The 12848-nt window shown below is 31.9% G+C and overlaps 1 protein-coding gene across 2 annotated transcripts in view; it reads left to right on the forward strand.

Moving 5' to 3' along the window:
* The first annotated feature begins 807 nt into the window (after positions 1-807).
* LOC129943378 (protein fem-1 homolog CG6966) overlaps positions 808-12848 on the forward strand; it is a 115862-nt gene continuing 103821 nt past the window's right edge. The window contains exons 1-2 of one of the 2 annotated variants that reach the window (XM_056052771.1): positions 808-918; positions 1531-2040. In XM_056052771.1, the coding sequence (XP_055908746.1) occupies positions 1972-2040 (69 nt within the window). In that variant the 5' untranslated portion in view covers positions 808-918; positions 1531-1971. Of the gene's footprint in view, positions 1069-1530; positions 2041-12848 lie in introns of both variants that reach the window. The other variant, XM_056052772.1, reaches the window with a different exon arrangement.

Here is a 12848-nt window from a genome sequence, read left to right on the forward strand (position 1 = left end):
ACATAAACCAACTAAAATAAAAAAAAACATGTAATTATTGCCTCGTTATATATACAAATACAACATAAGACAACACAAACAAAATACTTCATCGTCAAATACAAATTCGCTTCACAGCCGATGATAATGAAAAAGATGAACTGAACCAATAAAATGAATTCCTTCAAAATATTTCCTGTATAGTGATGAGTTTATAAAATCGATAATTTGATTGCAAAAATAAAAATCTATATGCGATAATTTTTATTTATATTTTTGTATGAATAGTTTAAATTTGACAAATAAACATATCTTGGTTCATAAAAAAAATTTAAGTAGAATCATTAAAGTAATCTTGAAAGTAAAAGACGAAAATAAACATTTGACATATCAAAAATGTTATATTGAATTGAATCATTTTGGCATTGAATATCACTCCCATATGAAGACTAAGAAGAGACATAAGGCAGATATATATTTTCTAACTAACAAATGAGTGTGAAAAAGAAAAAAAAACTAATCAAATCGAAAGAGTCCAATGTGAACAATGACTGAATTCACTTCAACTGTCAGAATCGAAATCAATACACTTGACCTTGAATTCTAGTAAAGTGAATATGGAACCCAATTTTAAATCAAAACTTATTCGAATTGTTTACAAATAAAACAAAAATTCAATAGAGACCCAAAAATTGAAAGTAACATTTTCGATAATAATGTAATCACAAATACCCATCACTAGCAACACACCCTGTTTTTCCACAGTAGCCCCAGCAAACCAGATTCTTGCTTTTTGTTGTTGTTGTTTTTTCTTCATTCAAAAAATTCACTTCGCTGCTGTCTACTGCATTCGATTCATTTCAGTTCAGTTGCTTTGAATTCGCCGATCTGTCAAAATCGCTTAGAAAAAGAAAAATAACGATTGCGGAGAGAACGGATGTGAGAACAAAAAATAAATTAATTGAAATTAATTTCCTTTCATTTAAATAATACAAAATTATCAACAAAAATAATAATAAAACAAAGGAAATATTAATTTAAAGAAAAAGAGAAAGAATTCAAATTTGTTTAAAAAGAAAAATATCAAAAGTAAAAATAATATATAACGAGATTTTATAACGTTGGTTTTTCATTTTTGATTTTCGTCTGGCTGGGTTTTCCCTGCGATTGTTCTTTTGTAGTTGTTGTTCTTATTTTTCTGTGCTGGTGCTGCTCCCCGAACGCACACCAATCAGTCAGCCAGCCAGAGCCAGAGTCAACCAAAAAAGAAATAAAACCTCTTCAATCTATTTAGGTCGCCTCGTGGCGTCGCGCTATGGAATGAATATTGTTTTTATTTTTCTTACAAATTTATTAGAAAAATTAAAAAGAACATAGAAATTAAATTCTTATCGCTGGAAATATTGCTCTAAATATTCAACATTTTAAAACGAATACACGCGTCGTAACCTGTCTGAAAATTTCGTTTGCTTCTCGCTCGCGACACCCAAAACGACCAATCTCAAACTCGATTATATATTTATTTTTTTATACCTATTTGTATTTTGTTAGATTTTTCTTCTCACTACCGTGGACGGGAGGAAGTAATCATTCGCAACTAAAATAAAAAAAATAAAACCCAGAAACAGAAAGGCAGACTATAGAAAAAAATAGCAAGCAATTTCCTAAAAAAAAGTAAATAAAAGAAGGAAAATAAATTCTCTCGCCGTTCGTCGTCGTTGTCGTCGTTCTCGTTGTGGTTTCCAAGAGAACTCCCAATCTAATTCTAAGTTAGGTGGAGCTCCCCACGGGAAACACTTGAAAACAGTTTATTATTGTTGTTGTTGTTGCTGCATCGTTTCTGTCGTCATCGTTGCCGTTTTATCATTAGATAATAAATTTAAGCAAAAAGCAAAGCAAAAATATCAAAAAGAATCAAGGGAATAAAAGAAGTGCAATAAATTTTAAAATAGTTCAGTTGTTTATGTGTTTTGTTGTTATTTGGCAAAATCAATGCAAGGAATGCATCTGAATATGATTGTTTTTAATTCTGCAAGGGATAACAATTTGGCACTCTTAAAGGTGAGTTAAAAAACCATACATAAACCAAAGTTATATATTTTTTAATTTATATTATATTTTTTGACGGCTGTTTGGATCGATATTCATATCCTATATTTATATAGCTAGTTATACAAAACAACTACCTTCCTATCTACATAGGAAAAGAATCATTCTGTTTCTCGTGGGGAAGGTAGGTTAGGTATTTTGTTTGCAATGGACCTAGTTCACAAGATTCTATGACCTTTCCTGTATTTCGTTCCCAGGTTTACCTTACCTATCTTATATATGTATGCTCGTATAGGTATAGAACAATCTAGCTATTTTTATACCTATTTCTTATTTTGTTTGATTGTTTTGGTTTTGTTTTGTTGAATTCTGAGAAATGTTAAATGAGATTGAGACTAAAGTTTCCTTCTAGTTCAGGTTCACTTCAGACTTCAGAAAATGATTTTAATTTCTTTATTTAAGAAAATCATGTAAGATAGAAGTTTTTGTTTTAATTTTAACAACAAGAAACTTGCAAGATGTCATTGAATTTTTAAATATTAATTATTAAGTTAAAACTTGAATAATAATCTAGTTTTTAGTTGGTTTTTATGTGAGGTACCTACCTATTTAAGGTTGACATATTGAGCTACTTCTTGAGAGTTTATTATACCTACGTTTTACAGTAGATTTTTCACTGGTATCATTTAAATTTTTATCAAAAACTAGAACGGAAGTAATCTTGTACCTGTCTTGTTATTGTTGACAATGTTATAATAAAAATATAAGTGTATGTAAGTCTTGATGACTGATTGCTCATATGAAAATAAATTAATATATTTATTTCTTTATTTATCTGTTTAAAAGTGAATCTTTATAAATTTAATAAAAAAGGACAGTCTTCATTTTGTATATTTTAAGAGACCATTACATAAAGGATCATTTATTACGTAGGTTTATGTTGTTAAGGTTTGTTTTTGACACCTGTCAAACTCAGCTGTAATTTGTAGTGACATAATGGTTGCATTCAATCTCAAATAGATAGGAAAACCGGATACCTTTTTGTTAGTGTTTTGCGTGTAAAAAAAACAGCTGCTGGTAGTTTTGGTTTTTGACACCTGTCAAACTCAGCTGTAATTTGTAATGGTTGCATTCAATCTCAGATAGATAGGAAAACCGGATAACTTTTTGTTAGTGTTTCGCGTGTAAAAAACAGCTGATCGACAACAGCTGAGCTATCAAAAAATTAATCCAAAGGTATGCAAAAGTGTCTGGCACATTTTGGTACTTATCTGTCACAATAGCTGATTCAACATATGGTCGAATTTAAATTCCAGAAATTGATTTTAAATTTGATGTTTTTTGTTGGTAAAAAACCAATGGATTATTGAAATTATTCATTTCAAATTAAACAGCTAAAAGTTGTTTTTAATTTTTGCCAGCTCATTTAATAAGGTTTTAAAAAATTCAGCTATCCAGAATGGACATTACAGAGTCCGGCAAAGAGATCTCCCATATTTTAAAACGCAATGAAAAATAAATAAACAATTTAACAGACAAATTGTATTGAATTTTTTTAATTGGAACCAAACTTCTTTGTGGTTCCTAATAAACTGATTTAAGTTTGGTTGGAGTGACAGTAGCGATCCGCATTAACTGTCACTTTTTGCCAATTTTCTTCCAAAAAATACGAACCTTACACACCAAATTCAGCAACAGCACACCAAACTGTCACATAAGAGCCACGCCATTGGCTGCGTTCAATCTCAGACAGATATGGTATCCGGATACCTTTTTGTTAGTGTCTTACATGTAAAATAACAGCTGATAAAAAAAGCTGAGATGTCAAAAAAGGAATCCAAATGTATCCAAGAATTTCTGGGGCATGTAGGTACCTGACAGAACAGCTGATTCAACACATGGTTGAATTTGAAAAAAACTTGAACATTAATTTCAGCTGTTTGTATTTGTTGGTAAACAAAAACATATAAAATGTTAGTTGTAGTTGTATTTGAGGATGTACATAGTAGACGATGAAGAAGCTATTTGCCTCCGAATTTTAGAAGGTAATTATGATCGATTTTGACTTCGAAGCTTAAATGTTTCTCTGCTTTTTGTGGACAGCTGAAAGTTGTTTTTATTTTTTGACAGCTATCTCAATACAGCTATCCAACTCGTTCAACAAGGTATCTAAAAATCCACCTATCCAAGATACCCTATCCAACACAAGATTGAACGCAGCCAGAATACCATTTTGTCTATAAATAGCTTCTAAAAATACGGGAGGTTTTTTTGCCAGACCCTGTATGATTTTTTCAATCTGTCAATACTTTTTTCCGAGTTGATTTTTTTGACAATTTTATAAGTGACCAGTTTATTTCTCAGAGATATCCGTATACTCAAAAATATAAACAAAATTTCTCTCTTTTGAGGTCTGAGAACACAATTTCTATAATTCCATTTTTCAAGAATTCTCTACTGCACAATTATTCGAAAATGATGAAATGTAATAGAAAGCTAATTTGATTGCTAGGTGCGAAGGAATAGTGAGATGTGTTTGTACTCTTCTGCTTTTTCAATCCGTCTGACAAAAATTCTTAGAAATTCTAGAAATATAACCAACAAATCGGGCAAATTTATAGCCAAGAAAAACTGAAGAAAATTGGACATATCGGCTGGAAATTATTGAAGCAAACCCTTAGGCTTATAAATTAAATATATCAGTCAAAAATATTGCTGATGCAAGGGCAAATGTTGCTGATGATGCGAATTTATCAATTTTTTTTGGCGTTCGCAGATATTGAATGTAAAGCACATCCTATCTTAGCCTGCAATTGATCTATTCACTATCATTTCGCATTTTCCTGGTCTATGCCAAGTTTTCAAGGATGTTCCCGCACGCTGTCGGTTACCACAGACTATACTATACTTTCCGAATTTGTCCCTTTTTAATTTTGTGATCTGCCCATCTATCAGAATTGGGGGTAGATTTGGAACAGTTCATGATTTTTTCTCATATTCGTGGCCATTAGAAGGCTTCAAAACTTTTCTCTCGATCTATTTTGGAGTACCTACCTTATACTAAGTAACCAAGTTTCAGAAGATGTGCATAAATTTAAGAAAAACAAGAAAATATCAAACAAATAGGTAGAACCATTATGGAAATACAATTCTGCGAATACTGTTTAATTAATTAAAAATAATCCGATGATGCTCCGATAATAAACGTATTGAATATGTAGATACGCATAGTTGATACCATCCAATCAGATATGAATAATCTAACTCTTAACTCTAATGACGACAGTCACGATTTTCAAGGCACAAAATACCTACCAACACCTGAGTATGATAAATCGTTAGATTTTGTACATTCATCGAATGTTAATGTATTGTATATTGTTATTGCATAATTTGTTTATAAAATTTTGTGATAAAATTCTTTGCTTTTTTTACATCAAAATTAATCCTGTTAGATGCGATAGGAAAATGAAAATATGTCAGGGAGATGACTTGGTTCAGTCCAACTCCATCGACTTTAATACATCTGGTTAAAACAGGTCGAAAAGTCACACAATTTGATGAAAATGCTGTGTGGAACAAAATAACCTTTTCAGTAAGCCTGTCGTCCAAAGCCTTGGGTTTTATACCTAAACTAAGATTGGTAAAACGATCTTTGACGCCAGACCCAGACTCAAACCCAGAATTCGACGCCAGACCCAATTCTCCGCGCTTAGAAACAAAGGCATTTGATTTGTATATATTTCGTAAAACATATTAAGATGGTTAGTCTTATACAAAAAATAACATTTTCGAATTGGCCAATGAGAGGAAATGAATACCAAGGAGGTTTTTTGTTTGAAATTTTATACTCACAGTTTTAAGGCAGCTGCTTGCCGAATTTACAATTGAATATTTAGAATGAAACAACAGCACACACAAGTAAATATTCAATTGGAAATGAATACCGTCTTCTTTTCCTGTTGCCCCCAACAGCTATACGGCAATGCGTATTGTCTGGTAAATGTTGCAGAGATTTGGAATTAGGTGGCGCAACAGCTAGTAGAGAAGCAGGGCCTAGTGATTAACAATTCCCAGCCATTGCTGAGTGTGAGTAATGTCAGAAATGGAGGGGACGTACAGTTTATATTCCGAAACCGAACGGCTAATTTGAAAAAGTACTTTTCATGATAACAATTACTCTTGGAGGATTTGTCAATTCCTCCCAAGAGGCAGTACCCGTAAAAATAACTTTAGGCTGGACAGGCATTGTTGTAACCCAAGAGCTTTTGCATGACGACTTGACTCGGTTAGAACATAAAATCGTTTGAGATACAGGGTTACCACACAAAGATGTCCATATTTGTTTGTTTTTGTCTAACTTTGGTTTAACACTGCTACAGTGTCGAATGCGTGGTCTAGCCGAAGTGCATGTCAAACAAATGTGTTTTCATTTGTTATTATTTGTTTTACGTTTATGTATATTTTTGCGAAATTTTATATGACATATACATAAGTGCGACATGCTTTATGGCGTCAATTCGAAGTTCCTCTAAATAAAAAGATAGGTTAACAAAGTTTGGTGAGTCTCCCAAAGCAACATAAGAAAAGTCCTGGCCTACCAGGAACGGTCCACACGGCTGAAACCATCAAGAGAATCCATGAAGAAATTCAATTTTTTTCAATTTTTTGAAGTTTTGGGAAAAATATTTTAAGCTCATATTGAAATCAGAATTAAAAGATACCGACTACAGAAAATGTTTACTTTCTGCTCATTTTTGTCAGATTTTGAAATAACTTTTAATGACCAATAAAGCTCATTTCGACCCCTCACGCCGCACTATGAACAATTAAAACCAAGTCTGGATACACGAAAAGCCTTTACACAGATAGGGTATCACGGTATAGCCCCGTACAGATTTTACTAGGCCGCCTCGTTCTCCGGATATGCTAGCTCCCGATTTCTTTCTCTGGGGATATCTGAAATCGGGTCCACACGATTTGTATACATTATTTGAAGAATTTAAAAGTGTGCATTCAAAAAGAAATTTTAGGGATAACGCCGGAAATGTAACGAAAAGTCTTCGAGAATTTTATCAAAAGGTTTAACAATTTTGTAAGCCAAGAGAGGAATCATTAAATAATTGTAATGTTTTAAAACTAATTTGATTAATTACTGGGCTAAGCACCATTTTGTCAAAAGAACGACCAAGAAGAAAGTTCATTCCTTCCACAAGTAAGCCATGAAGGCCCGTTTCTTGTCAGGACAACTCATGTAGTCCGTTCATTTTCTTATCTACCTGTATGATGTGGAACCGAATTAAGATTGAAGGTTATATTCTCAACAGTCTTCGATCTTTACACAGGGTTATGTAGATGATTTAAAGCCTTGACACCTATGAAAATTGCCGTGTTTTGGTTTGAGTCTAATTTGAGCACTGAGCTTAAAAAAAAACCGAAAAGAAGATCCGGAGATATTTTAAGACTCGGAAAAGTACTTTACCCAAAAATATTTGCCAGTTTTAAATTGATACGACTTCAAAGTAAAACATTCAAAGAAATTAACCGACTTTAAAATTAGTCATCCTTTTGATTTCTTAATTATGTACTACTAGGTCTTAAAAGGTGTATTTGGTCATTATCTTTTCTTTAATTTTATATCCGTAAATCAGATTTATAAACAATAAAAATAAAAAAAAACCTTTATTTATATGTAAATATTTATTGTTGTCAGAAAAGAATCCTTTTCCAAGCTAAATATTTATGTATTTATTTTATGATTATTTTAATTTTGTATCAACAAAACTGTTGATGAGTATTATGTATGTATAAAATCAAACTTAGTTGCCATGGGTGTTTATGAGAAACAAAGTTGTTTTCTTTTATTTTTGTTGATGTGCTATTGATTCTCTTGATAGACAAAATGTCTTTCTTGGATAACCTATCTAGTTTTGAAATGTAGTTCTGGATTGTCCTGTTCTACACGTATTTGAATTTTGTTGTCGTTAATTAGCTTAAGGTAAGGGAATTTTATCTATCAACTGAAGAATAAAAATAAATAAAAACTTATCTAAGATAACTTGTTTTTCTATTCTTGTTTATCAATAAGCATATACCTAACCTACCTACAAAACTTGTACCAATACAATCGAACATAAGCAAAGCATACATTTTGGAAGCAGATGCCTCGGGGGACTACCCCATGAGCATTGAGCATGGAGATAACTTTTATGTTTTCTTATTTTATTTTAATGTAGGGATATATAATCATACATATGTGTTTTAATGACAAGTTTGTGCAGAATAAAAGCTTCTTTTTCTATCTGTTATAATAATATTTACTAGATTGGCTGCTTATACTATACTAGAGATTTAAATAAACAACAATTGATAACTTAAGATGTATAAAATAGTTAAAAAATGATTTTTGGATATTGATAAGTAAATAAATTTAGTTGTGACAACACGTTGAGAAGGAGCACCTTGTGACTTCTGTCATTCTTCTTAGATTGACTCAGATTAGGCTTATCTGATTTCAAGATTTTTTGATTTGATTTTTGTTTTTTGATAATGAAAGTATTTTGTGTTTTGATTGTATTTTCGATCACGTTTTTTATTATTTCACATATAATACGCCTTTATGATAATGTCGTTTTTTATCGATATTAAATAAGTTGAAGTCCGATGTTTTATGGATGATTTGATCATAAACTTGGTGGCCGGTAATCAATCACAGCTTTTTTAACTTTAAATGGGGTAATAACTACACATATAGAAGTTCAAACGTAGCAATACATTTTTAGAATATTAATGGCTGAAACACAAACATGCTTCAGCTTCTTTTGCGTTACGTTGTACCAGCTTGGAGGTTAGTTTAAATGGCACTTCCAATATAACATTTCTAAAATGGAACTTCTGTCATTAGCAGCTGTTATCGAAAAAATTAAATTTATCGCAGAAGTAGCTTACACAGCCTATAATAACCAATGGGAATCCCTCCAAAAGCAAATATATTTTGTTTGTTGACTTTTTTACAGCTGTTGAGCTGTCAGACAAAGCAAAGAAGAAGTAGAGCTTCCGCTTGGAGTCACATAACGTTACATTACGTTATTTCCTTACGATTGTCAAATGAAACGTGAGGTCGAAGCTTCACTGTGATAGCATGCAATAAATTCCTATGGCCGAACTCGTAAACGTCAGGTGAAGCCGAAGCCGAAGGTGAAGCGTGTTTGTGTTTCAGCCATAATGTTCTCAATATTGTTTACTTTTGAAAAGAAAATTATATTAGTCGAACGGTTTTATATCACACGCTCTTGGAAGACGTGACAAAGGTCTACGACGCGATATAATGCATTCACCAAGATTTTCCTTAAATAAATCGATTTTTAACTTCCCATAGGAAGTTATTGTAATGGGTCCGATTTGTCAAATTTTGACATTTCTCGACGTTTCAAGGTCCCTAGAGTCGAAATAAAAGATTTTTAGAAAGATGTTTGTGCATGCGTGTGTACGTACGTTCGTACGTTCGTACGTCCGTACGTTCGCGACGTTTTTTTTGTCCTCCATAGCTCAAGAACCAGAAGAGATATCGATTTCAAATAAATTTTTTTATACAGATAATAAGGCAGAAAGATGCAGAAAGGACTCTCGAAAAAATGCGTGGGTGTTTTTTTTTACCATAGCAGTTTGAAAAAAAGATGAAAATTTTGGTTAACCCTAAATATCTTACGAACCAAAAACGCTAGAGACTTGAGTTAAATTTTATATAATATATTGTAATGTGATACCCAACAGGTATATTTTTTGAAAAAAATCAATATAACGGTTTTTTTTATAAATCGATAAAACTGAAAACAAAATTTGTCACCTCCAAAATTTTACGACTGAAATATGATTTCATCTCTTAAACAATTTTGTGCAACGAAGAATAATGTTTTTGACATCTGATAAAATTTTGAGAAAAATCTAATTGACAGTTTTTTTTACAAAAAAAAATAAAAATCTAAAAAAACATCAAAGTTCGTAAAAATTGAATATCGATTCAAATATCTTTTCAAAAACGTGAAATTTAGGCTTTAAACTTATTTTATCTTATAAGAAATATTGTTTTTTAACATTCTGAAAAATGTTGAGAAAAATCGAATTGACAGTTTTTTTTACAAAAAATAAAAACCTACAAAAAAATGTATAAAAGTTGGTAAAAATTGATTTTCGACTCAAATATCTTTTCAAAAATTTTAAATATTGGCTTCAAACTTATTTTTTCTTGTAAGAAATATTGTTATCCACATTCGATAAAATTTTGGAAAAAATCGAATTGACAGTTTTTTTTACAAAAAATAAAACTCTAAAAAAAAACAATACTAAAACTTGATAAAAATTTACTTTCGGCTCAAATAGCTTTTCAAAAAATAAAAATAATGTCTTCAAACTTATTTTATTTCAAAGTAAATATTAATTTCGATATTCAGTAATTTTTATATAAAAATCCAACAGTCCGTTTTTTTTCATAAAAAATAAAATCTACAAAAAATTGGTAAAAATTGAAGGCAAGACAAATCGACGGACGGGATTTGAAGTTATCAGTGTGGGTCGCATCCCAGTCTCTTTTTTCGTTTAAAATTAGGACCGGCTTCATATTTGAAGAAATGTGGATCAATAATTTCCTTTGCCCGTAGACCAAACCAAACGGTGACCTTTTAAATGGTGTAACGGCTGTGTCTTAGCATTGGCTTGTGAATGAGACTTGTGACAGGATCGGAACCAAAACAAACAAAACTTAAAAGTCAAAATTGTGTTAAATAGTGTCAATGATGGGACAAAATTAATAAGTTAGGAAGTTTTAAAAATGTTATATTAACAAAAAAAAAAAACCACAGTTTCAAAGTTTCATATTTCTAACCCATTGTTCAAATAAATTTGTTACAGGTAGAAAAATTGGACGATCAATAATCAATCTGAAAACTTTTCTTTCTTCATGAATTTTACAAAGTTGTCTAAGATTTCGCAGAACTTGTTGAAGCAATTCTATTAAAGAAACTTCTTATTTAAACTTAGAGGTGTGTACATTTGTATCCTTGTTGTAGTTGTCAATTTCCAGTCTATCGGACCTTGTGGTGTTCACAATGAACCGTGCAAGAAGCACGATTTATTTTGGACTGGTTAAAAATTAGACTACGGCGAAGAGCTATTCAAAGTGTGGTTTTTTTACTTTCGGACTCTCTCTTGAGTAGGGAATTGTTTTTTCTTTTCCTTTTAGAATGCTAAATATACGCAAAACTCTGATTTTTAAAAAAGTTTCCAATTACCCTATCACTTCTTCCAATATTTTCGAAATTTCGCTAACACACTTGTTACCTTCTTAATTTTTAAACTTCGTCGGATAATAATAAACCGTGCAGCACATTTTGCAATAGTTGACTAATTAACATTTTTTAACAAATAACCCATAAACGGAAAATTTGTTCTCTGAAATTGGACAAGTTCAAGCAAATACATTTTTTTGAATGTACATTTTGACCCGGACAATAGTTATTCCTTTAAGTGTCAAATGAAATTAAAACTGAGAACTTTACTTCACAAACCTCTACCTTCTCTTATTCGTTCACAAACTACCACTACACTACTCTCCTTAAGCAAGCTACAAGTCTATCACGGCTTGAATTTTGTTTTGTAAAGAAATATTACTTATTCCTTCTCAAATTTAACAAGGAAATTTTTTACACAAAAGTCAAATGGAATTGCGAAGAAAATAATTAAATTACAGAGAAAAAAAGCTGAGTTCAGTTAAGGAGATTTTTCTTGGCCTACTTTTTTTTGGCAGCTGGCCAATCAGATACTAGAAACTTGCCTGCCATTGGTAGTCATATTGGGCAGGTTCAGGCAACATAAGGGACTTCATTTGCAGTCAACTTCATCCTTTGAACGGTAATTTTGACCAAGGCAACTATTTGTAGTACCCGTGGCATGATGGTTAGTGCGTTAAACTGTCATGCAAGGGGTCTTGGGTTCAATCCCTGCCTGTGCCACCTTAATTAAAAAAAAATAATTTTCGCGGGTACTGCCTCTTGCTAGGAATTGACAAATCCTTCAAGAGTAATTCTTGTCATGAAAAAGTGCTCTCTCAAACTAGCCGTTCGGATTCGGCCTAAAATTGTAGGTCCCTTCCATTCTTGACAACAGTACCTACTCGCACACAGGAATGGTTGAGAGTTGTAAGTCACTAGGCCCTGGTTCACAACGGACTGTTGCACCACCCCATTTGATTTGATTTGAACTATTTAATCAAGTGTCATGAGTTTCAAATTCAGAACTTTAATTCCACTACTTTAAGTTCATAGTACAAAAACATTAAAACAAAAAAATATTACTTATTTCTTTTCCAAATTGACAAGGAACCTTACACAAAACATTAAATAAAGCAGTTAAAGCAGTAAGATTATTGCACTTGATATTTCAAAGGCATTTGATAGAGTTTGGCACCAAGCTCTCTTATTGAAAATGCGTACATTTGGTATTGATGAATCCCTTCTTCGTTGGGTAAGAAATAACCTTTCGGACCGTTCAATTCAAGTAGTCTTGGACGGGTTAAAATCTTGTATCCACAAAATAAACGCTGGTGTGCCCCAGGGCTCCGTTTTGTCTCCGACACTTTTTCTTATTTTTATAAATGATCTTTTGTCTGAAACTTCTAACCCACTTAATTGTTTCGCTGATGACAGTACCCTCAGCTTTTCATATTCGTTTCTAGATTCTCATCCTTGTTCTTCGGATGTGGACTACCAACGGCGTATGATGAGCTCATTAAATTCTGATCTTGACAGCATAATGGGTAATCAAAA

Source organism: Eupeodes corollae, chromosome 1 (genome assembly GCF_945859685.1).
Source record: "Eupeodes corollae chromosome 1, idEupCoro1.1, whole genome shotgun sequence".
NCBI classification, from domain to species: Eukaryota; Metazoa; Arthropoda; class Insecta; order Diptera; family Syrphidae; genus Eupeodes; species Eupeodes corollae.